At 34.7% G+C, this 26,978-nt stretch overlaps 1 protein-coding gene across 2 annotated transcripts in view; it reads left to right on the forward strand.

The window, feature by feature from the left end:
* KCNK2 (potassium two pore domain channel subfamily K member 2) overlaps positions 1-26,978 on the forward strand; it is a 219,747-nt gene that overhangs the window by 130,017 nt on the left and 62,752 nt on the right. For both annotated transcript variants that reach the window (XM_044673543.1, XM_044673544.1), the window contains exon 6: positions 8,690-8,829. In XM_044673543.1, coding sequence (XP_044529478.1) covers positions 8,690-8,829 — 140 coding nt within the window. The remainder of the gene's footprint in view (positions 1-8,689; positions 8,830-26,978) is intronic.

Here is a 26,978-nt window from a genome sequence, read left to right on the forward strand (position 1 = left end):
CTTGGACTGAATATCTTGGGATAATTTAAGAGTATAATATGCTGCCATGCGACATTAGAGCTGGGCAGAAACATAGTGACTCAATCCCCACTTTGCAAAGGAATTTTAAACTTCTTATTCTGCAGTCACACCTTAGTTTCAGAAACTGTGCCAGTGCTAGTTTTCAGTGTTACTCTTCTAAGCAATTCTAATTCAAGAAAAAGCTGTCATATGATAGCATTTTTAAAAATCTCTAATTTTGACTTTCATCTTTTACCTTTCTTATGCTTTCTTCTTTTTCTATTTGCCTTGCTGAAAGTGTCTTATGTCTTATTGGGTTCTTGGTTTCACCAGTTTTATGATTTTTTATTTTATTTCTTGTTTGATTTCCTATAATATTGTATACATCTTCTCCTAATTTTAAGCCCTCTACCTTTAGCAGAAGTTTTACTGTCAGTTCCCTGAACTATGGATTCATTGTTTCTCAGAATATCACAGGTAGAGGGGACCATAGAGTTTATTTAGTCCAAATCTCTTGTTGTAAAGTTAAGGAACCTTCAGTCTCAGAAATGATATATGTGAGCAGAGGCCAAAACTGGATTCTAATCAAGACTTCTTACCCTAAGCCCATGGGGCCAAAATTCTTTCCCCTCCATAACACTGCCTCTCTGTGATAAACAGGAAAACCCATTTTCATTTTTCTCTTCTTTTTTTCTGTAATTTGGCCAATTATTTTTTCAAATTAATATATGGAGCACTTTGTTAGAAATTCCCTCTACCAAGGCAAAAAACCAAAACTCTTATCTTCCATCTTAATATAAATACTGTATTGATTCCAAGACAGAGACTGGTAGGAAATAAACAATGTGAGTTAACTGACTTGCCCAGGGTCACATAGCTGGGAAGTTTAATACTTGGTTTAAAAACATCTCCCCCCCCAAAAAAAAAGTCTATAAAAATGACTTTTAAAAATATCTAAGAGTTTTGTAATTCTATGACCTGTATTTTATCAGGGGCATGTGGAGAAGTTATGATTACTAAGGAGTATAGAGTTTTCACATTATTTGTGTATATTATTATATTCATGATTGGAATGAGCAAGAATGAAATCTTTTCAGAAAGAAATATAGAGTAAATGGTTGAGAAATCTTCTGAATTACGATTGTCAAGGGGTTTAGACTCCTAGCACACAGATGCACTCTATGACTGTAATTGTTGTATTCTTTGTTCTTACTGAATAGAAAGCAGGAAAACTAGGGATAGCAATGAGTGCTGAAAACCAGAGAACAGATGCTAGTTTTCTCTTTCCACTTGGCTACTCTTTCTCATGTTATTTGAGATAAGAAGAGTCTGGGAAGTGGGGTAGTGAAAATTCTAAGCACTGTTGACTAAGTAGCCTGTGGCAATTAGAGAACAGGACCTAAGAATTTACAACTAGCCACTGGCAAAAGCTACTAGGGTTTTTTAAAACTCCATCCTACCTGAAATTTTGTAGCCTGTTCACAAGCTCCTGGATAGATCTCATATCAAGATAAAAATTTTGAATCAGAAAAGGATGCCCTAACTCTGGCTGGGAGATAAAAGCAGTGTTATATTAATCAGATTAATAACAATTACAGATTTAAGAGAAAGGTATAAATGGATTAAGCATTTATTTCATAAATAGTATATACATAAATTAATATATAAATATAAGTATACAAACTATTTAAATATTTAATTTAAAAGTATTTTTATTTCAATAAGTTATTTAAATAGCATGTTACTTAAAATATTATGGAAAATATGACATAAATATATCAATTATGTATATACACATATGTTTTACATATGCACATATAATGTTTTAAAAATGGCATTTAGTAATGATTGGGTTCAACAGATTTAATTAATAACTGTATAGTTAATAAATCCACAAAGATCATTTAATAGAATAATTTAAAAGAACAAAGATCATTTAATAGAATAATTTAAAAGAATGAAAGAGACATGATAGGAAATTGCTTTCAGATATTTGAAGAATTGATATATGGAAATGGAATTATCTTATTCTTATTTAACGCAAAGGGATGAATTAAGATAAATGGTTAAAAGTTAACAGGAAGGATAATTTTGTTCTAAATATAAGGAAGAGCTTTCTAAGAGGACTGTAAAAACAATGGAATGGCTGACAGCATGAGTTTGTGAGTTTTCTCTAACAATGGAGTTGTTTCAAAGAGAAATTAGATGAACACTTTTTAGGGATGTTGTAATGAAAATATAGCCTTCATTTAGGGATTGGATTAGGTAGCATCTATGATCTTTTCAATTCTGAGTATGTGATTCTATATTAGCAATGTCTATGGAATGAGCCTACTTCTCTGGAATACAACACAACCTAGTTACCCCTACTTGTATGCTGTTAGCTTATACAAATTATAGACCAATACGTGGGAAAGAAAGAATCTCTTGATTATTTAATTAACCAATCCAAAAATGTTAATTGAAATGTTAAATGAGAAGTAGTTGGCACTTAATAGCTTCTCCTTTCTCCATTTTTATCTCCTTTCTTTGATTTGAATATATAAATGGGTCATTCATTATGCAAATTATATTTATATGAAAATATATTTATATTTATAAAATAGTGATAACTTTTTAATGGATAATATCATAGTAGAAACTATCAACAGAATTTCAAAAAACAATCCATCAAAATGAAGAATTGAGTGTCATTCATCCTTTGGAACATGTCAATTTTTAATATAATTAAAGAAATATGGAATTATAAATGTGTCTTATAAGGGTAAAAAGACAAGATTTTTAAAAGTCAGAATTGATGTCATTTCATGAAAGGGAAATAAAAAGCAATATTGGAAAACATTATTGTAGTCTAACTTGTAATACCTGTAAAGACACGAATATATTATTTGAATATGAACAGTTTAAAAAGTACAGTATAAGAGCCAGATGATAAAACATTAACCCCTCTCTTTAGTGAGTTATTTTTAAAATACAAGCACCTTGAAGTAGATAAGATGTTTGAATCGTATAAACTGACAGTTATGTGGGACTTGCTATATGAAGATGAAACCATAAATAAGTTAAACTAAAACATAACTCCCAAATACTTTAATTCAGAAATGCGAACAAACCAATTGTATGTTGCAGAAATTATGTCTGATATTTTAACTTAAGCAAGAGAGTATGAATTATGTTGATATAAAGTTGTGAAGGTGAAAAACCACCTTTAGTTACTAACTCACCATAATAAAAAATGTGTGAATTTAATCTAGAAGTTTATTAAGAAAACAGATTAAGAAAGAGAAGTGAGGTCATCTAATCCTACCCTTCTATTTTCTAGATGAATCAATACTTGGGAAAGGTTAATGTCATGCCCCAAATCACATATTATGTGCTAGATTTGAATCTGGATCCTCTGACTTCAAACTGTGTTTTCCCCACTCTATGGATAATATTGAGTTCTTCCTCTTTATCATCTGCAACAGCTCCTGGAACACAAGCCATGACTCCTTTGTGGTGATATTTTTAATGATTCTCATTAGAGCACTGCAGTCAGTGCTAGATGACTAACTCTTCCAAAAAATGATGTTTCTTGTTGCCTTTGGATGCCCAGTAAAACCCACTCTGCCAATCCTTTTATTTACTTCTATCAGAAGAATATATGATTATTCTTTTCATTTAGCCAAAATATCCTTATAACTTTTTTGTTTAGTTCTGGCAGGAACATAACAATTGAGAGAATTTAGAAACTATTAGTATGGCAACTTTTTGATAACTGGACAAGCATCTCGTTTTTATAATACTAAGAATTAAATTAATGAATTCATTTAGGTGCTCTAAAATGCTATCATTCTATTACTGTCTGACCTTCCTTTCCCCTATGCCATCAATCTACTTTCATTGCTATTAGGAATTTACACAAGATTAAAGACAATATTATATTTCTTTTCTGTTTGGATAAGCATTACCCCAAATTTTATAGCCTAATGACCAGCCTACTTGCTGGTCATTAGGCTATAAGAGACCATTTTTTTCCATATTAAAACTTTCAAGGGCTTGTATTCCACTCAAATAGCCTTTGGGAATACATGGTCACCTCAAAGAATTCTGAGGTATCAGAAGATTAAATTTTAGGTCCCAGAAAATGAATAGAATATGTGAGATATTTAACAGTTTCCAGTTGCATAGATTTCCCTTGCATGGATTTCAGCTTGGAAGTGACAATTAAGAATGGGAAAATATACTTTTCTAAGATTAAAATCCACACACAAAACATTGTGGGTTGAATGTTTTATCCAAACACAGACCTAAAGTGATTAAGTTAATTTACCCTTTTCAAAATGTGACATCCTGTTTATAAGAAAGAAGACATAAAAAGTCATCGTGATCATGAACTAACTCTTCTAAAACAGAGTCTTGGTGAACTTATGTGTTACATGAGTCATGAGTTCTTGGATGAAGATTTCCTAAGCATTGGTTTTGAAAGAGAAAGTTCTTGAGAAAAATGTCCTTTTGGTTTCACTGAAATGGAAACATTCGAAATAATGGAATTATCTGGTGAACCTATGTTGCAGCCTCTTTCCACATGAAATTCCCAAGTTAGTGCTCAGAATTTTCAAACCTGTTTTCCCATGAGTTTTCTAAGCTTAGATCATCCATCATAAGAGACTACTTCTGTTGCTTTTGACATCTCTCCCAAGAACACAGAAATATTATTTTGAAAGAGTTTGAAGGTTCTGTTATTTGCCTTGAAGAATATGTTCTTTTCCTCAATGCCTGTTTATAGCAGACTTGCATTTCTGGCTAGCGTAATATATCATAAATGTAAAACTTACTTTCCCTATTGTTACACTTTCATTAGAAATTGATCATGTGATACTGATATTACTTGTACATATAAGTATGTCAGATTAAGAGATGCTTGTGACCAAACGAAATTCCCAGGTCAGATAGGATAGGTTACTTGAACTTATACAATCAAAACCCTAGCCCAGATTAGGGCAAATTCACTTATCTATCTGTATGTAGAGTAGAATGTGTTGATGCAGAGAATATGGTGAGGGTGGAAGGATGGAAGGAAACAACAGCACAGAAGATAGTCTTCCCCCTGGTACAATGATGTCTAGAAAGGGTGGTCAATTAGAGATGAATTTTTTCATTGATCAGAGAGGGGGACAATTTCTAACCGAGGGTAAGATCGTCAACTAATTGTTTTACTATGATAAAATACTACTATTTTATAATAGAAGTTGATATTCCATTTTATATCTGATGCAGATCTTCAGCATCTGTATAGTCAAAGTTTTAGACAGTTATTTGGGGTAGTTAGACTTGTCCAGGGTCATTCAGCCAATAACTACAAGGAGAGGGAATTGAATCAAAGTCTGCCAGCTCTCCCCTACTACTCCATGGTACCTCTCAACTTGTACATAGTAGGTACTTACTAAGTGTTTTTTAAATTGAATTATTGAGTTATTGAGTATATGTGAAACATGGAGAGAGGTTCCGGGCAGGTATAATGACAAACATTTTATAGCTGGATCACTGTAACTCCTAGTTCACAGCTGTCTTCCAATTACTTGGAACTACTTATTTGACCCCATGAAACATTCTCTGAGTCCCTCATAAAGAAAAATTCCTTTCAGACCTCAGCCAGCATTTTGTTTTGCAATGCTAATATTTGTGACTTGTTTTCTTCTTGTAGATAGTGAACTCTATGAGTAGAACAACGTATCGTCCAAACCGTATATTTTCCCAAGTGTCTAGCATAGTGTATTGCATACAGTAGGTGCTTCCTATATGGTTATTTAATTCATTAACCAAATGCAAAGAATTAAAAATTACATATCTACTTATGCAAAGAATTGAGCTAATTAGGCAACACTTAATATAAGAAAGAGGAATAAGATAGATAGAAGGAATAATAGAGGCTATTTCAGCCAACAACAACAGGAAGAAATCAAAGATAGGAATTACCATGATGCACCTTTCCAGAAGCATAATTATGTATTTGTCACATTAATCAAATTAAGACCATCATGAATGTCTCTCAGAGGTGCCTAGGTAGCATAATGGACAGAGTACTAGATCTAGAGTAAGGAGGACCTGGATTCGAGTCTAATCTTAGACACTTCCTCACTGGGTGACCCTGGGCAAGCATGTGAAGAGGATCAAAGTGCGCACATAAACCAAAATATGAGTAGCAACATTTTTTTTGCTTAGGGAAAAAGGCTATTGACCAGAAAATGATTAACCAGTTTTGGCCCATTAATATAGTCTAATGCAGTGATGGACAAACTCCGGCTTGTGGGCCAGATGCAGCCCACTGGAATGTTTTATCTGGCCATGACATTATTCCTAATCTGACGAATACAATAAGTAGAATACAATACAATGAAACTTCAAAAGAGGTGTCTTAGAAATAGACTGACAGATGAGCATTTTCTTTCCTTTGGCCCCCTCTTTAAAAAGTTTGCCCATTACTGGTCTAATGTGTTAAGAAATTATGAATATGAAGAACACAGAGAAGCAAAGGATGACTTCTATGATATGATGTAAAGTGAATTAAACAGAACAAGGGAAGCTATACATAATGACTAAAATAATAAAAAAGGAGAAGAAAAGAAAAAAGAAAACCCCAAATGAACATTACTATTGCCAGACTTGCTCCCAAAGAAAAAAATAAGAAACTGAATTCCTTTATCTTCTTTGAAGAGTAGGGGAATTATGCATGTAGAATATTAAACGAATTGTCCAACTTGGTTGATATTATAGTTTTGCTGAACTACCTTAAAAATATAAAACTCTTACCTTCTGTCTTAGAATTAATAGGAAGTATGAGTTCTAAGGCAGAAGAGCTGCATGTACTAGGGAATTGGAGTTAAATAACTTGCCCAGGGTCATACAGCTAAGAAATATCTGAGGTCAAATTTGAACCCAGGCCTGACTCTCTAGCCACTGAAGCACCTAGCTACCACTGCACTAGCTTTTTATTAATTTTTCTTTCTTATTCTTTGTGACAGTTATGGTTTACTAGAGAGGGCAAGGGAAGGATGCATATGGACATAAAAAACAAAAGATATTAGTAAACATTTAAAATAAACCCAGAAATGAAGGCATGAATGAAAGAATGACCACCACTTTTGTAAGCTAAGTCATATAATCAGTAGGCCAGTCTGGAAAATTAATTTGTGCCTTTGATCAAGATAGTTTTTTTCTAAAAATGCATTTTTCGTCACTACCTAATCTTCAGTTGGCTTTCGTATGCTTTCTAAATTTTTCCAGTGTCTCCATTTGGACCTAGGACATTAATGTGAAAGCTCAGACATTTGTGTGTGTGTGTGTGTATGTGTGTTAGAGAATTTAGACTGACAAATAATTAGAGCAAATCAGGAATGCTGGGACAACCTTCATAATTCTTTTGAATCGCCTTCAATTAACTTCCTTTCAATTAGCAGTGGTCACTGTTTAATACCTTGATGGTATTAAAAAATTTCTATGGTAAATCAGTTTTGTACTGTTTTGTATTGTTCTTGGTAATTAAGCAACCTTAACTACTTGGACAGTAAAGGAAGAATTCGGTCTAGATGACAATATACTTAATAGGATTTCCTAGAGATATAAATTCTTCTCTGGGCTCTGTATCTTGTTGTATCTTGTTGTCTATGGGATTTTACCAAAGGGGAAGCAGGGTAACCTAAGAGTAAAAAAGCCTTAGACATGAAGCCAAAGACCACCAGCATTTGAATCCTGGTGCAAGCACTCAACAGCCATGTAAATCTAAGTGAGTCACCATCTCTCTCAGCCTCTGTTTCCCCATCTTTAAGATGGGAATAACAATTATACTACCTCCCTCATAGTATTATTATAGTGATGATGATGATGAAAAGGCAGAAATAAATATGTAAATCCACATGGGAGGCCTCACCCTATTCTATTTGTCAAGTTGACCTTGTCTGCACTATCCTATTCCAGCTCTTAATTTCCAAAGTTGATGGTTCTTTCCTCAAACCTTATCCTTCTCAGCCTTTCTTTAGCATCTGACAACACTAAGCACCTTCTTCACTAGGTTTTTCATTGTTATCTCCCAGGTCTTCTTTTACCTGGCTGACCACTTTTTCCTCAGTCTTTTTTTCTGACTCTATTATCTATGATGCTCCCTACCTGTCTGTGCTCCTCAAATCTGTCTTGGAGCATCTTTTATTTCACTATATTCTCTCTTGGTGATCTTATTAATCCCCAATAAATTTAAATCTCATCAGAAATGAACAGGAGGATAAAAGCTTGGGAGAATGGAAGAAGAGTGATAAACCAGGCAATTCAATTTAGTTTAATTACACTCAACAAGCTTTCTCTATGTCCAAGACAATACCTATCCTGTACTAGGAGATTAATTATTCACTGGGAACACACACACATGAATTCACACACACACATACACATATACATGAGAAAGTCTCTGCCCGCAAGGAATTTCCATTCCACTGACAGAATTAAGAAAGTTGGGAAAAAATGCCTTAGTCAGATTTCTTCTCTCTACTTGACTTCTGTGGTATTAGTGATATGTAATTGAAGGATTTGTTGACAAATACATAGTATTATTATTCGAATAATAAAAAATGTAATTAAAACATTCATTAAGTATCTGGAATGCTTAATGCATGTACCATGGATTTATTTTTTGTTCTACTTTGTTTTCCCCTTACAGGAGGATCTGATATTGAATATTTGGATTTTTACAAGCCAGTGGTATGGTTTTGGATCCTAGTAGGACTTGCTTACTTTGCTGCTGTCCTAAGCATGATTGGAGACTGGCTTCGGGTTATTTCAAAAAAGACAAAGGAAGAGGTAAGAATTAGCTTGCAAACATGCTTCTTTTTCCTCTTCCTTATTTTTAAAGATTATGCAAATGAATCATACATATTTACCTTTGTTTAGGAGTCAAAGCATATCTTATGTATTTGTAATTATGGGGATTCACTTCCTTTATAGTTAGTTTTGTTTTCTACCTTGAGGCTTTCAAATCAATTCAGAGTATAAAAGGAAAAGAGAAACATGCAGATATATGCAACACATCTTTGGGTGTTTTAAAATTTCAAAATTGAAGTGAAATTATTAAATAAATTCATAATTCAACTTCCTGGTTATTTATTGTATTATTTATTTTCATTTCTTTTGATTGTATGTACATATGTTAAATACTAGCCATTATAAGAGGCAGTATTGTGAACCCAGAACTGGCCTCAGAGCTAGAAGACCTAGATTCAAGTCTTGCCTCCAGCATACACTGGTTCTGTACACCTCTTAGTGCTCCAGGCAACACTGTAAGACTTTTACTATAAAGAGAAGATGCCAAACCACATGAAATTTTTTTATCCCCAGCAGTTTGTTGTGGCAATGAAAACAGAGGTCCATCTCTTTTCCTATGTATATGTGTGAATATTTAGATATATATAGCCACTTTCCATTTTATAAACAGCATATTTCAAAAGTTCATTTGAAACTTGGAACTTAGACATTTCCCCAAATAAATAATGATACAAATGATGATGAGTACATTTCCTCAAAGCCCAAGGAATCCATAATATCCAGGAGTGTGCTGGAACCAACTATAAGAGTTTTGTGAGACCTAATGTTAATTTTTTCAGTGTGAACATTTATACCTCATATATCACCAGTTGACTATAAATTGGGGTTTGATTTGTTATTCTGTGGATTATCTACACTAATTAAAATGTTAATAATAGAGATTAAACTTAAAAGTATATGCATATTTTGTTTTGTTCCCCAAAGAGTTTGGTTGTTCTTTTACTGTCTTTACTTCTCCCATACAAGAGCAAAGTTTCCTTGATTTTCTCATCTCCAAGCCACCAATAATGTTTGGGGAAAGAACTCTATCAAGGCATTAAATGAGGGGAAGGTTGATAAGGTCTGGGGAAAAATGAACTGAAGAAGGGGAATTGATAGGATTCGTGAAAATTCCCCTGGTTAAAAAATATAATCAGCCCTACCCAGTTTTCCAGTCATCTCATTTCTTTTCTTTCCAAGTATTTATTTGTTTTCCTTTTTACTATTAATACCTGTTACTTCTGGCTAAGGATTCTCATCTTTCCTGGACTCTTGTGGCATATAATATGTTCTCACACTAGGGACTTTTAAGGTTTTCTAAGGCTTGATTTTTTTTAAATTTCACACTAAAAACTGAGAAATATATCCACTATAGCTCCCATTTTCTCTTTTTTTTTATTTCTGCTACCTTAGAATCTATGAAAGAGAGAAGGAGAGAGAGAGAAAAAGAAAGTGAGAGAGAGAAAGTGAGAGAGACACACACACAGACACACACGGAAGGAGAGAGAGAGAGAGAGAGAGAGAGAGAGAGAGAGAGAGAGAGAGAGAGAGAGAGAGAGAGAGAGAGAGAGAGGTTAAGGCATAGAAATTTGAGAAGGAGTGAATTCATATGAATAAGAATAGGAATTAAGGAAGCCTTCCTGGACAGAGTCTTAAAGGGAAGGAAGGATTTCTACAGATGAAAGTGAGGGTGGATTCTTTCTAAGTATGAGAAAACACACAAACAAAGGAATAGAGGCAAATGGAAGGAAGTAGACTAATCATGTCTGACTATAATATATAAGGCACGAAGGAAATACTGGTGTGTGAGATAAATAACTAGACAATGAGGTTGGATCCAGCTTAAGGGGGGGATATTGACTCTATATGTACATATACTTTATTCAGGGAAGCAATGGGAAAACAAGAGATTTTTTGTTTAGTTTTGTNAAAGATAGAGAGAGAGAGAGATTGAGAGAGAGAGATAGAGAGAGAGAGATTGAGAGAGAGAAAGAGAGAGAGAGAGGTTAAGGCATAGAAATTTGAGAAGGAGTGAATTCATATGAATAAGAATAGGAATTAAGGAAGCCTTCCTGGACAGAGTCTTAAAGGGAAGGAAGGATTTCTACAGATGAAAGTGAGGGTGGATTCTTTCTAAGTATGAGAAAACACACAAACAAAGGAATAGAGGCAAATGGAAGGAAGTAGACTAATCATGTCTGACTATAATATATAAGGCACGAAGGAAATACTGGTGTGTGAGATAAATAACTAGACAATGAGGTTGGATCCAGCTTAAGGGGGGGATATTGACTCTATATGTACATATACTTTATTCAGGGAAGCAATGGGAAAACAAGAGATTTTTTGTTTAGTTTTGTTTTTGGTAAAAAAAAAAAGAGATATGGTGGTATATTTGGGTGTCAATTGTAAGAGCTTATGGATAATGGATAGGAATGGAGATAGAGTAGAAACAGGATCAAAAGAAGAGATGAAGTCTGTTGCTTTTAATGAAAGTAAAGAGGTAAGACTAGTTTTAAGAGAGTCTATGGAGGTAGAAATTTAGAATAATTTGGAAATTGATTGAATTTGTGGGGTGAGGGGAAAAGAATTATGCCAAGACTTAAGATTTCAAGTATGAATGACCAGGAAGATGACTGTGTCCGCAATATAAACAAAGAAGTTTGATGTATGAGCATATTTGTGATGAAGAAGAAGCATAGTCTCATGGACTAACTCTGAAGGCAGAAGGCCTGAGTTCAAATACTGTCTCTGATGCTTAATTTCTGTTTGACTGTTGACAAGTCCCTTAAATCTCCCTGAACTTCAGTTTTTCAGAACTAAAATGAGGGAGTAAGAATAAATGGTTTCTGAAGTCCCTTCCAGCTCTAGTTCTATGAACCTATATTGATTTTAAGATTCCAGAGTAATATCCAGAAAGAGACTTAAAATTTGGTACTGTAGCTCCCCATTAGAGGATATAAGTAGAGATTAATTTGGAAGTCATTTATATAGGGGTGATAATTGAAGCCACAGGAGTAGATGATATCAGCAAAGGAGATTTTGAGGAATATTTATATTCAAAGGGCTAGAAAAAGGTGAGGAATCATAGAATTCAAGGGAGAAAAGTATATCAGAGAGGTGATACTTTTTCTGTCAAAGATCTAATATTGTCTCATGAAGAGGTCACAGTAAACTGACCATATTTCCTTTTGTGACAGGTTTACTAACCTATTAAATTAAAAGAATATAGATATGATTTACAAGTGCAAGATCAACTTATTAAGTTTATAGTATTGCTCAGGTATGGTGAAGACCCCTATCCTCCAGTTAATGTAGCTTGAGAATATGGTACCAATGTGATACACAGACCCCTGATGTCCTCTCTCTCTGGGTAGACTCACCTCCAATCTGAATAGATTTGGGTTGTCTGTATTGCATTTCCCCAATCCCATACCAGGCAAGGCACAGTCATATCCATGGACAATGGGTACAACTAGCTATTGTCTCTCAGAGTCCTAGAGGCAATTCTAGTGTGTATGTGTGTGTGTAGAGGAGGAGGCACATTCCTCCTACTTGCCATTGTAGCTCCTGAGTAATTGTGCTTCCCCATATACAAAATTAATTACCATCTTACTCTTAAACACAAAGTTAAAAGATGAAGAAAAACTAACAATATTCATAACATTTATACAAAATAAAGCAAGGATAGGAATGTCTACCCACAAACTTGGGTTATATTCTACCACCAATGCACACAGTGTTTATTAGAGGAGAGAAAGCATAGACTTAAACCTAGAAGCAAAGTATATGCATGGGGAAACCCATGTGCCTGGAGCAACTCCCAGGTTTAGACTGCAGGTATTGAGGTCTTTGCTCCTCTCAGGAACAACCTGCCCTTCACAAAATCACTTTTGTGTTCTCTTCCTCCCTTCTGGTTTTCATGATATTCTTGCTTGGCAAAACTTCTCCTCTTCTGCTTTCAAGCTAATGAATCAGACTTTTTTAGCTCACAATCACCTTTAACATGACACTGAGAAAAAATATTACACTCTCTCAGTGACAAGATGTTCTCTTTAGGGAGAGAACTTCCAAACTCTTCAGATCTGCAAATAGTAGAATATTCTGCTTTGTTCAATCAGTTCTATGTTGTTGTTTTTTCTTACAGCAAAGCACAGCTCACAGCAAAGCAATAACAAACCTTGTTTTATCCCCTAAGAATTTGTCTCTTAATCCAAGGTCTGTTGCCCTCTACTATGTTAAGAGCTTTCTCCTCTGTCAGAATGCAAATGATACTAAAGTGTAGTAAGTCTAGAGAACTCCTTATATACAGCAAGTTTCAGCTTTTCCCCAAAGAGTTTCCAGTAGTTGCTCATTCATTTTAGTTGAATCTACTTTTCATGACACTATCTGGAGTTTTCTTGGCAAAGATCCTGGAGTGATTTGCCCATTTCCTTCTCCTGCTCATTTTATAGCTGAGGAAACTGAGGTAAATGCGGTTAAGTGTCTCACCAGGGCTGCCCAGCTATAAAATTTCTGAAGTCAGATTTGAACTCAGGAAGCTGAATCTTCCTGTCTTCAGGCTCCAAACTCTATTCATTGTGCCACCTAGCTTCCCCCTTTCTAATAGCTACTCCAGGCTTTCTCCAGCCAATCAATAAATTACTGCTGTTTTTCCAATCATTAAGTTTTCAATCAAGCTATTGAAGACTCTACTGTCTCAACTGGAAGCCTTCTGTCCCAAATTTCTTGTTATTCTTACTTGTACAGTTCATTCTCCTATTCCTCTATTTTATTCTATATCTTCTTCTCTAAACTTCTTCTCTCTGACTCTCTGTATTTTTTACTAACTCAAATCAGAGCCTCTTGATTGTAAATGATTTATCTTTATATTATGAGATGAAAATCAAGAAATCACATTTTTGGCCAGGTATGGACCTCCCATTTATGTAATCTTTCCACCGTCCCCTAATGATTATTTTATCTATAGTTTTGTCTTTGAACTTCTAAAAAAAGTCAAATGAAAAGGAGTCAAGTGTCTTGTGGCCATGTTACCCAGTGCTCACTTCAAAAGAGTCACATTAAGTGCATTCATCTGAGAGGCAATGGTCTATCTGGTTCTCAGAATCAACAGCCTGTGTCTTTCCTTAGCATTTTATCTGTGAGACTACTTTTCTTCACAAGTTGATTTTAACCATTTTTGGATGCAAATGTTATGCATCCGAATGTTCTTATGCAAATGTTCTTCTTTTTTTCCTTTTCAGCAGCCAAACTGTTCACATATGAAAGGGGCAGTGCCTAGTACCCAGATTTTATCAAAGCATTTGACAGCATCCCTCATATTATTCTGGTGGAAAAGATGAAAAGATACAGGCTAGATGGCAATATATTTATAGATAGTTGAATGGCCAGATTCAAAGGCCTGATGTCAACTTGGAAGGAAGTCTTTAAAGGATTGTCTTTGAGAATTGTATTTGGTATTGTGGAACTGAACAGTTTTATCTGGGCTTAAACATAAAAAATTGCAAATATCAGAAAGCTAGAGGGGATAATTAACATAATGGATGACAAGATAAAATCTCTTACAGGCTAGAACTATGGGCTAAATCTAATAATATGAGACAATAGGAATAAAAATAAGTTACATATGTGTTCAAAAATCAGCTTTGCAAGTACAATGGGGGGGCATATGGCTGGATGGAGTTCATTTAAGAAAAAAACATCTAGGACTTTTAATGTTTTACAAATTATAGTTTGATATGGTTTCCCTACCTCAATGAAATAAAATTTAATGAAATATTAGAATTTATTTTTTAGAAAGGCATAGTGAGGTGATAGCTTTCTTTCTTGTCTGATCAGTTTAAATGTGGAGAATCATTTTCAGTTTAGGACACCCCTTTTTAGAAAAGCCGTTGACAAGCCCTAGGGAATGCAATAGCAAATCACTGGCTAAAGAAGGGTCTTGACAGACAAGGATCATTTGAAGGAACTGAGATTGTTTAGAATGAAGAAGACAGAGAAATAAGGGAAATTAGGACATAATGTTTGTTTTCAATTATTTGTAGGGGTTTTAAGTAGAAGAGGAATTCTATTCATTTTGTTTGACACCAAAGTATAGAACTAGGAAAAATGGGAGGATGTTGGAAAGATAAAAATTTAAGTATAACTTAAGGAAAAACTCCCCAATGACTAGATCTATTCAAAAGTGGAATATAGTGTCTTGAGATATAGGAGATTCTCCTCTTATGTTGAATCTGGATGATCACTTGTAAAGAATGTCAAAGAAAAGATTCTTGTTCAGATTCATCCTGGACTAGATGACCTCTGGGTCCTTTCCAACTCTAGAAATCTGTGATGCTGTGGTTTTGGAGTTCTGGTCCATAGTACCAAATGCCAATAAGAAGACAAGGAGGATGGGGACAGAAAATGAAGCATTGGATTTGTTGCTAAGGAGGTAAGATAATTAATAACCTTGGAGAGAGACAGACAAACAGATACACAAACACACACATGCACACACACACACACAAACAGAGAGAGAGAGAGAGAGAGAGAGAGAGAGAGAGAGAGAGAGAAATTTCAGTAGATTGGTAGTTAGTTATAGCATAACTTTTTAGCAGACAACATGATTTTATTCAGCCACATTCTAACCACAGCACCAAAGTAATAAGGTCAAATGGAGAAAATGATTTAAAAGTGGAAGAGAGAGCATTATTGAAAAGACTGGCCATAGAGACCATACTACCCAGGAATGAAAATAAGCCCAAAAGTCTTTTTAAAAAATTTAACTTAAAAAACAATAGATGGGGGCAGCTGGGTAGCTCAGTGGATTGAGAACCAGGCCTAGAGACAGGAGGTCCTAGGTTCAAATCCGGCCTCAGACACTTCCCAGCTGTGTGACCCTGGGCAAGTCACTTGACCCCCATTGCCTACCCTTACCAATCTTCCACCTATAAGTCAATACACAGAAGTTAAGGGTTTAAAATTAAAAAAAAAACAAAACAATAGACAGGGAGCATGTATGATAGTGAGGAAGACCTGGCTGGGTTCAAAGCCTTTTCTATGGTTTTAGACAAGTAATATGATCTTTAGAAAGTTTAGTTTACCTCTAAGTTCCCTCAGGGAAAGTTCTAAGTCAGTAAGTGGAAGAACATTGGGAAGGAGTTTCCTCATTGGGTGTTCTATTCAGCAATGGAATCACTGACTTAGAATCTTCTCCCTTACCCATGAGCATGCTAGGAAAAGGTACAAGATAAAGAGTCATTTGTTAATCCTGGAACAAATATTCCAAAGGACACAGTGGAAGGAGGCAAGCAAGATATAAAGAATATGAAGCAGGTAGATACTACACAGAGATCAATTTGTCAAGGATTCATAATTTTTCATTGTGGAAACTACTTCCATCAATGAAGTTAATTGCCTGAAGCTCAGAGAAATTAAGTGATTTATGCAAGGACATACAGCTAATACGATTGGAAGGCAAGATCTGCATCCAGATTTTTCCCGACTCTCAAGTCTAGCAAGCATTCTTCTATCTCATCCTACTCCATCTCTTTCAATACACAGTATATGTATTTGTAGGCATACATATACCATTTATGTTTAAATAAGCCCAATAGTTCCAAGACCCAATTTTTTATTCTATATACAATTTATTCTCTAAATAAGATAAGTAGTACACTTTAGATTGACTTACATTTTGCAGATCAAATGAGTTAATAGATAGGAACAGTAAAGCTTTTGCATAAATGCCAGCTATGCTTATTACCATACAAGCTCTCTACTCACTTCTGTTACTTTTAACTGTACAAATATTTTAGCTGCAAAATCTTAGTAACAATATCTAGAGACAAGCCACTTAAAAATTAAGTTTCAGTTCTTTGATTTCCTTTCCAAAGAACTGGTGAGGTCAGCCACATAGGTAGATTGATACTTTAGCTTAAATTCAGTCTTAGGCCAGGTTTACTTTTTTATATTTTTGGCCTAAGAGCTCTCTGAAATTTGCATTGCTGGTAGCCACATTTCTCACCAGATAACTCTCTTCCTTTGCTGCCTATCAATCTGCATCTACTTTCCTTGTAGCAATTTCTCCCAACAGCAATTTCTCTTTAATCTAATCCTAAAAGGAAAGAGAGAAAGAGAGAGAAAGGCAGAGACAGAGACTATAATGGAGTTTTATTTTGACTGAAAAGAATTTTCTCTAAACTTACTGATACACAGGAATTAGGCAATTTCCAAGTTTTTTTTCTTTTTTTATAGTATGAATGATGTCTCACAAGAAAGATTTGTAAATTCCACGAGATCATATGCAAACCTTTAGGTTTATCATAAAGGTCTCTGGGAACAGACCAGAGCACATATATCAATGTCTCTAATGCGTAGTAAAATAAAACCTGGTTCTAAAAATGTTTGTTTTAAACTAGGGCAGCTAGGTGGCACAGTAGATCGAGTTCTAGACCTGGTGTCAGGAAGAACTGAGTTCAAATCCACTCCCAGATACTTAGTAGCTATGCAACCATAGGATAAAATACAAACTCAGAAACTCATTAACCTGGAATTTACTGACTTCTACAAACTGGTTGCAGACCACGTTATTTCGCATTTCACTCTTCATATTCCAACCAAAACTCTTTTTCTAACCATTTCCTGATCCCATTAAGAGATGAGCTAGGGGGCAAAATGGATAGAGGGCTAGACCTGGAGTCAGGAAGACCTGAATTCAGAAATGAACTCAGTAAACTTGTTCCTACCTTTTATTTTATTGATATAGTTAGTTCTGTAGTATCTGAACAAAACACAAATAACAGATAAGTTATTTGCTTTCCTCAGTGATAGAACAAGGATAATCAAATTATATGAGACAGGACTTAGGAAAACTAGTCTCTGGAAAGGGTAAGATATTAAAAAGTGAAATATTTTCATACTTTTCCTCCCTTTGAAACAAAGGCAGTAAAAGCTGCTTTCAGTCTTTCTTTTACCTGTAGAAACAGTTAACTGAAAAGGTTAATACATTTTCCCTTTTTTGGTAATAATCCTATTTTTCGAATGAAGAAAACAGTGTCTAAAAGGAAATTATTAGAGACAAAAACCCTGGAGGAAAGTATTCCCTTCTCAAAGGACAGGATGAAGGTGATGGAGCATCTATATTTAAATCTATTTATACATATATGCATATGGGCATATATATGTGATATATACCTGTGTGTGCAGACATGCATAAGGTAGTAGGAAATGAATAGCTACATGAAATTTTGAAATGTTGATTCTAGCACCTATACAGATAATTTACAGTTTGATAAGTTATAAAGTATATTGACTCAGTGTTTCTCAAAAATATTTTATATAAGTGATAACCTTATAATTCTTTTTTAAAGTTTATTTATTTAATTAATTTAGAATATTTTTCCATGGTTACCTGATTCATGCTCTTTCTTCCCCTCATCCCACCCCTTGCCCTTAGCCAACGAGCAATTCCACTGGGTTTTATATGTGTCATTGATCAGATAATCTTATAATTCTTGAGGACAAGTACTCTTCTGGTTTTTTTTTTTTACCTTTTTGATCCCCAATGCCTGCCCCACTGTATACTCCGCAATTAGTAAACATATATTAAGTGTCTGCTATGGTCCAAGCCAGTGATTCCCAAAGTGGGCACTACCGCCCCCTGGTGGGTGCTGCAGTGATCCAGGAAAGCGGTGATGGCCATAGGTGCATTTATCTTTCCTATTAATTGTTATTAAAATTAAAAACAATAATTTCCAGGGGGCTGAGTAATATTTTTCCAGAAAGAGGGTGGTAGGACAAAAAAGTTTGAAAACCACTGGTCTAAGCACATTGTAAGAACCACTGTACTTAGTATTAGGGATACAAATTAAGTGCCCCCCCCAAAAAAAGTGGGGAAGGGAATGGAGGCAGTCCCAAGCCTTAAGGATTTTAAAGTTTAATGTGGAAAGATGCTGAGGCATGATAAAGTCAGTCAGAGGAATCCCAGAGTTTAGTGTAGTCAGGTGAGAAATGAGATATCTGAGCTGTTCTCTCCTTAAATGAAAGTTTGGAGTTCATGGCTCCACCCTCCAATTAGAAAAACAGAAGATGATGCAAAAGAAAAAACATGACTTATCACTTATCATTTGTATATGTGGGTATATGATTTGGGGTTTGCTTTTAAAAGATTTACTCTATTGCAAAAATGGATAATATGGAAATAAGTATCAAGTGATAGCATTTGTACAACCTGGTGGCTTATGAGAGTAAACCAAGATAAAATTTGGAAGGTACTTTGCAAACTTTAAAGTACTACATAAATGATAGCTACTTCTATTACTAGGAATAGCTAAGTGGCACAGTAGATAAGTGACTAGACCTGAAGTCAGAAAGACTCATCTTCTTGAGTACAAATCTGTACTCAGACACTTGCTAGCTTTGTGACCCTGGGCAGCTCACTTATCCCTCCCTGTTTGCATCAGTTTCCTTATATTAAAATAAGATGGAGAAGGAAATAGGAAACCACTTGAGTATATTAGTCAAGAAAACTCCTTAAAGGTCACAGAGTCAGATATGACTCAATAATAACAACAACAACTTCTACTCCTACTATTATTATTATTATTATTATTACATTGGGCAAATTACTTAATCTTCATCTACCTCAGTTTCCTCATCAATAAAATGTGGTCAATAATGGTAGCTACATCCCTGGTTTGTAAGATAACAGGATAAAAATATTTTTCAAATGCTTTGCAAACTTTAAAGCACTATGATTGTTATTTCCTGTCATTACCAGTTTATTTAAAAATGGAGTTGTATCCTTAATCGCACTAAAAGCTTTGTATTGAATCTGATCTATTCTGGTGAATGTGGTTGAAGGAAAATGCTCCTGTGTCTAATAAAATATGCTCTACTCCTTAAAACACATACACATGCAATTTTAAAAATTTTATTGCTAATATAAGTATATGTACTAAACGAAAATGGGAAAATTTTTTGGCTATTCTTAAAAGGTAATATTTTATGCGTTGCTCAACATAGAAAAAGACAATTCTTTTTAAATGCTAGTATAGGAGCAGCTGGGTGGCTCAGTTGATTGGGAACCTGGCCCAGAGATGGGAGGTCTTATGTTCAAATTTGGTCTCAGACACTTCCTAACTATGTGACCCTGGCAAGTCACTTGACCCCCATTGCCTAGCCCTTATCACTCTTCCTTCTTTGAACTGATACACTGTCATAATTCTATGATGGAAGGTAAGGGTTTAAAAATAAAAGCTTGTATAATCTTCAGAAATGACCACCTGACTGCCTTTGCCCTGGGATACATGCAAGGACACCAAATCATTAAACACAGGCTGACACGTAGTTATGTTCAAATGAACTGACTTTAGGAAGGTGATTCTTATTTTTGACACCATTTTTACAAAAAAGAGATAACTTCTTGTTTCATAGAAACTTCTTAGAACTGACGGGTTGTTAACAAAGGATATAGACCAAAGAGATTGTGAGATTGGAAGGAATCATTTAGTCCACACCAAAACCTTCCCAGATTGAGGAGGATTATATTGTTTTATTTTTGCCTTTAATGAACTAACAAGTAAGTAAAATATCTTAGGAAGCAACTGTCAGTCTGACTGATGGTGGTTTGACCCAAGAGACAGAGAGACCAGAGTAAGATTATTTGTTTTCACTTTGCCCTTATTCTATAAACATCTTTGAAATTACTTTGCATTTATTTTTTATTTTGTTTCAGCTTATTTGTGGACATGTATTCACTTCCCTAACATGCCCTCATCTCATCTATTCAAGGAGAATGTAAGCTCTTTGGATGCAGGGGCAGTTTCAATTTTGTTTTTGAATCTCCAGAACCCAGCACAGTGCCTGGTACATAAAAGAACCAGGTAGCACAATGGAAAGAACATTTCATTTGAAGTTAGGGAACCTGATTTTAAATTCTGTCTCATATACTTAACTAACTGGATAACCCTATTTAAGTCATTTAATATCTGTTTACTTTAGCTCTCTCCTCTGGAAATTGGGAATCATAATAAAACTTACCTCCCAGGGTTGTTGTGAGGATAAAATAAGATATTTGTAAAGCTTTGCAAACCTTAGAGAACTATGTAAATGCTAGCTATCTAGTAGGAGTAGGAGTAGCAATAATAGTAGAAGTAGCAGTAGGTACTTGATGCATGTTAAGTCAGCTGAAGTGGTCTATATTTTTAATTAATACATATGTTCATCAAGCATATTTTTAAGAATGATATTAAACAGTATAAGGGAGGGAGCAACTATGTGGACACTTCCTAGCTGTGCGACCCTGGACATGTCACTTAATCCCCATGACCTAGCACTTTCCACTCTTCTACCTTAGACCAAAATGATTCTAAGACAGAAAATAAGGGTTTTTTCCTTGGAACTAGTGAGTAGAATAGTTTTTATAATTTAAAAAGATACACAATGTAGCACAAAAAAGTCAAGTGATAGTATTGAGACACTATTGTGTCTCTATGTTAAAGATCCATTAATTACATGTTTTCTCTGGATGGAAAGATTATGCAGAATATTGAAGCCAAGTCTTGTATTATTATCTCAATAAAATATGTCCTTTTATGGTGTATAGTTAAGGTTTGAACACATGAATCTACACACATATGTGGCTTTGGTTCCCATTCTGCATTTATATTAAAATGTGACTTTTTCCAATGAAAAGAAATAACTTTAATGAAAATATCATGTTTGGAAGTAAGGAAAAATGGATTGTTTTCAGTGAACATGCTGAAATAAAAGCATTTTGGTTATAGCTAATCTGCCTAAAATATTTGAAAAGGAAATGGTTGGTTGGAACAAAGCTATATTGTTTCAAAAGTGCCACATATAATTACAGTTAATCTGCATTCCTCAAGGAAAACTGTAATGAACTAAATAATTTTCCATGGAGACATAATAGCTGCAGTGAAATTGTGTTTGTTTTGTTTCTTTTTTTAAACTGTAATGGAGAATGAGTACAAGACGGATTGTGAAGGATTGGTATGAGTAAAAATCTTTTTTCATAAAATCACATTCTCCTTTTTGCTAAAATGCCTCTTTCTGGAAACAGGGCATTCATATATAGACACTAATGGATTATTTAAGCAGTGGGATAAAAATACTTAGGCAACTATTGCTTTTTTGAGATGAGTGCTTAATGTGATTTAAGAAAAAAGAAAGATCAGTGGGTCCAGTTCCCCATAGTTCATGAAGATTGCCTCTAAATAACAAAAAATGTTCTTTCCAACCCAAGTGGCTCTCTTTAAAATCATATAGAAAGATGGGGAATCACTGTTCCTGAATCTGTTGGGCATGTTTAATTTTTCACCTTTCATATATACTCCATCAAAAATTAATGAAATAAGAATTTAATTTCAAATGAATAACTAATTGAATACCGACTTTGAAGGAAGAACTATGCAAAGTAATTGGAGGGAATCAAAGAAACAGGCAGACATACTTCCTAACCTCAAGGAAATTACAACCTAGTTAAGGAAAAGATTCATAAACATGAAAATTAAAATACAAATTTTAATAATGGTCTAGTATACTACAGAGAAGTTGCCACAAGGCAATAGTTATTAAATGAATTATGAAAATAATGAAATTTTGAGAATTTAAGGGAGAGACTGGGTGACTAGGAAAGATTGAATGGAGGAAATAAAAGGCTGATATTGATTGGTAGATTCCAGGTGGGTGGAAATACTGTGTGTGGAAGACTGACAAATTAGTGTAGAACAATAGTAGAAGATAAGAATGTTAAAATGATTTGAAGTTGGATTGTGGAAGACCTTGAATGTGAGACTAAGAAGTATGAACTTTATCAGCACTAAGGAAGCATTGAATGTTTTGGAGTTATTTGATCAAAGTTGATTGTTGTTGTTGTTGTTGTTGTTGTTGGGGGTGGGGGGGGATTGAGGATTAATCTATCAACCATCAGCAGGAAAAAAGACTAAAGGCTCAAAGACAAGATAAAATACTTCTTGTACTAAGTTATCTTTAGTTGAGTATGAATATATTAATAGGGAAAAGTACAATTGATTATGAGAGATTGCCCTTATGTTCAAATTTAGATCTGGATTCTTTGCTTTTCCTTCTTTTCCTCTTTTGGAAAAGATTATGTACTTTGACTAGGAATGCTTTCACATTTTCAATCTTTCTTAAAATATCCTATTTTTATTACTTAGATACATTTCTTCACTCTTTACACTATTCTTTTTGTTGCTGTTAGGCTTGAGCATCTTTAGGGAATAACTGTTCAGTACAAACACTGCTCTGGTACTCCTTTTTTTTGCCCTCTGGCTTACAACTTGATGATCATAAAAGGAATTTTCTATGAATATTTTAAGATGGACTTTTGGGAAGCAACAGTCATCATCAGTGAGCATTTGTAAGAAATTCAGGCCCTGAAATGTTTTTTTTTTTTTCATTTAATACACCTACCCCCTGATAGATAAAGGGATTCCCTGTAAAAGGACAAGAGAAATGAGGAGTATCACAACCGAAGATTAAACTGACATCAAGTAAGGGATGATTATCATGATTTAGTTTGCATTTATAATAATAGCAGAACTGGATGCAAAGGCAAGATTCAATTGGTCAAAAATGCCAACAATTTTTCCATGGGATTTTTCATAAATTCTGCAGCATCAAAGAGATTGTTCATAAGGGCCCTCTAAATCTTATGATACTTTAAAAAAGACTCCCTGAAGGTGGAACCATTCTTGGCATACTATATAAAATACTGCATATGGCATCAGAAAGGTCTTGGTTTTAAGCTGAGTGACCATAGATAAATCCCTTCATTCTTATTCACTTCAATTTTCTCATCTATAAAATGAGGATAATAACAACTAGATTAGAGACTTGTTTAAAGGATCAACTGAAATAATACATAGAAAGCACTTTGTAAACCTAAAAGTATTCTATAAGTGATAGATAATATTATTTTAATTATTATTATCATTATTATAATTAAAGATGATGATATAAGAATCCTGACAACATAGCAATCTTTAAAAGAAGGCATAGGAAAACTGCAAATAAAATAGGATCTTGAATAATGCCTAGATATAAATTTTATATGAAAAAAAAAATATATATATATATGTTGGTCAGGTCTATATGTTATGGGCATCTTGGGCTCAGGCCTCTAGATTTTTCCTTTCTGTTTTACAGACTTACAAATTATTTACTGTGAATTGAACAAGTATCAGTTAGTTCAAAAGTAGTTTACATCTGTCCAAGTTTTGATTTCTTTTTTTCTAATGAGAAACTTTAAAAATATTCCCTCCTTTAATTACAAAGAAAGAACTCAGTGTACCTATAGAGACTATACTCAAATTCATCTAACTGAGACATAAACACCTTAGAAGTTCTAAGACTTTTAAAAATGAAATTCTTCCTATTTTTGCAGTCCATAACACATGATGCTCTATCTACCAATTCATTACCTTTTCCCTGGCTGTTCCCCAGGTCTGGAATGCCTTTTCTACTCACTCTGCCTCCTGGCTTCCCTGGATCCCTTCAAGTCTTAACTCAAACCTCACTTTCTACATAAGATCTTTCCTTATTATGTTTGGTATTTCTTCAAATAGTCATGTCAGCATTTCAATAACTTGGGGTCTTCCTTTCAAAGACCATATTTCCTCAGGCATTCTCCTGTATACTTTGCTTTCCAATTATCACCTGGAAAAGAAAATTAAGTTCCAAAGGATATTTTATTTTCATCATTTTGAGCTGAATCTTCCTTGCATATAAACATAATCCTTCTTTTGCTTTGAAAATGTTTCACCAAAAGTCATCTTGTAAGTGGAAGGCTTGGAAATTTTGTCTATTTATTGAGACATAACAAGAAAATAACTTTACATGATAGTTTTTGCCTCAAAGTGCTTTACAAATATTTCCATTCTGTTTAGAAATCATATAATAGGGATTTAGAGCATCAAGATATAATATTATATCCTTTCTCTTCCACCCTTCCTTCATCCATCCCTTCTTCCTTCTTTCCCTTTCTCTTCCTGTCCTTTCTATCCCTTACTCTCCCCCCCCCCAACTCCCACTCCCTTTTTTCTCCCTTGGCATGGTTATAAATTTCCATCAACTTTGAGATCTTGTGCCAGGAAAGGTGGCCAGCACAAATGTTGCTTTCATAATTTTATTTATCCTCCTTTTATTAAGGTAAAGGATTCCTCCTGCCAGTGCACAAAGGTAAAATCAATCACATTTCACACAAAATCAAACCACCATTATGGAGTGTGCTATACACACTGAGAACAAAGGCAAGTGTCTTTTCAAAGACGTCTGGGAAAATGACTTTGTTTTCAGTTTCTATTGACAGATGGCACTTTCTAAATGAATGTTGCACGCGCAAGACATTGTGAAATGTCAATAGGGGTTATTTGATCCTCCTGAGCAACAAAGACTAATGAGTGAGTTGTGTAGTGCTCAGTATGTGGTAACCAAACTACTCAGAGTGTGTAGAAGGGTCACTCATCTCCCCAGGAGGTGAAGCAAGATTCTGGGTTTCCAGAGAAGAGATGCTGTTTACTAAGGACCTCTATCTGAGTATCACCTGCTATGTGTACATTTGATAAATTTTCTCTTGGTTTACAAAGCCTTCTTGAGGTGGAAATTATCACCTAAAGTCTTCTCATGGAGAAATGGTTTTTCTTCTGTTGCTTTGTCTTCCTTCCTTCCTATTTCTCTTGCCACTTAGCTAAAAAGGCAGACTATTCGATGTGTATTTTTCTCTTAGAGAGGGAGGAAACAACATTTGAGGAATGGGACCACACTTTAGAGTACTTTCATTCCGTATCCAGAAGAATAACCCACCAGTGCTTTAAGGATGACCAAGCAATTTCTTCACAAATATCATCTCAATTTTATGGATGAGGAAACTGAGCCTTAAAGACAGTAAGTGATTTATGATGGGTCATACAACTAGTTAATCATAAACAGTGATATACAAAACAGAGTTGGGAGAGACCCCAAAGGGCATCTTGGGGTCTCTACAAGGAAACAACAAGGAAAATACTACTTTCTGGAGACAATTTTATTGATTTCTCCCAATTTTACCCTCCAATGCCAAGCTTAACAAGTCCCATATATTTCTCAAACAATAGCATTTAAAGTACTGGAAAACAACTATCGTGCTTCACTCTCTCAAGTCTTCTCATATCCAGGCTAAAAATTCTCATTTTCTTCAATTGACTCTCAAATGACTGAAGTGAAACTTGGACCCAGAGGCCTTTGCTATGAATTCAGAACTTATTCTACTACAGCGCATTGCCTCCAACCCAAATATAGATGACCATAGATGTGGAGAGCTCTAAACTCCGAACTTGATCTATTGATTTTGGAGTGTAGTTAATCAGTAGATTCTGAGAACTTCAAGAGGGATACTTGACTCTTTCCAAAAGAAAAAGCCATAAAGGATTAACTGAAAGAAAATATATACTGATGCCCTTGTCTGTGTTTCCTCATCAATAAAATGAAAGGGTTGGGCTAGAAATTCGATTTCTCAGATTCTTCCAGCTCTCTTTCTGAATTCTTAATGTAAGCTTGATTTACCCTAAACTTTGTATATTTTATGTTAATCTTCCCCACCCCCAAAAATTAATGATAAATTTTTGGTTTTAGCCTCTCTGCATTTCCTACACATCAAAAGAATAAGGCTTTCTATAACTTGCATAAGGCAGAGGATAAAAGAGGCAAATCTAGGAACCTCATATAGAATGGAGAACTGAGGGATTTCAAGTTAGAGGACCTGAATTTAAAATCATGATCTCTCACTTAATGGCTGTATGACTTTGGGCAGTCATTTAACCTTTCTAGGTCTAATTTTCCACATTTGTAAAATGCAGATGTTGAAGTAAATGTCCTCTCAAGTAATTTTTAACTGTTGATCTAATTCTATAATCTAGGATTCAAGTAATGGCTATATAAACAATGGAGACACCAAACTGGCAGATTAAGTACATGGACTACTGGGAAATAATGAAAAGCTCATGGGAAAGGAATGATATAGTGGTAGAAAAAGAATATGGAAACTCAGCGATAAGTGATGTGCCCTGAAACAGTACAATAGAATTGTTGTATCTGGAACCAGGAGAATCTGAGTTTACATCTGGTCTTAGATACTTCCTACCTAG

The sequence above is a fragment of the Gracilinanus agilis genome, chromosome 4 (genome assembly GCF_016433145.1).
Source record: "Gracilinanus agilis isolate LMUSP501 chromosome 4, AgileGrace, whole genome shotgun sequence".
In the NCBI taxonomy this organism is placed as follows: domain Eukaryota; kingdom Metazoa; phylum Chordata; class Mammalia; order Didelphimorphia; family Didelphidae; genus Gracilinanus; species Gracilinanus agilis.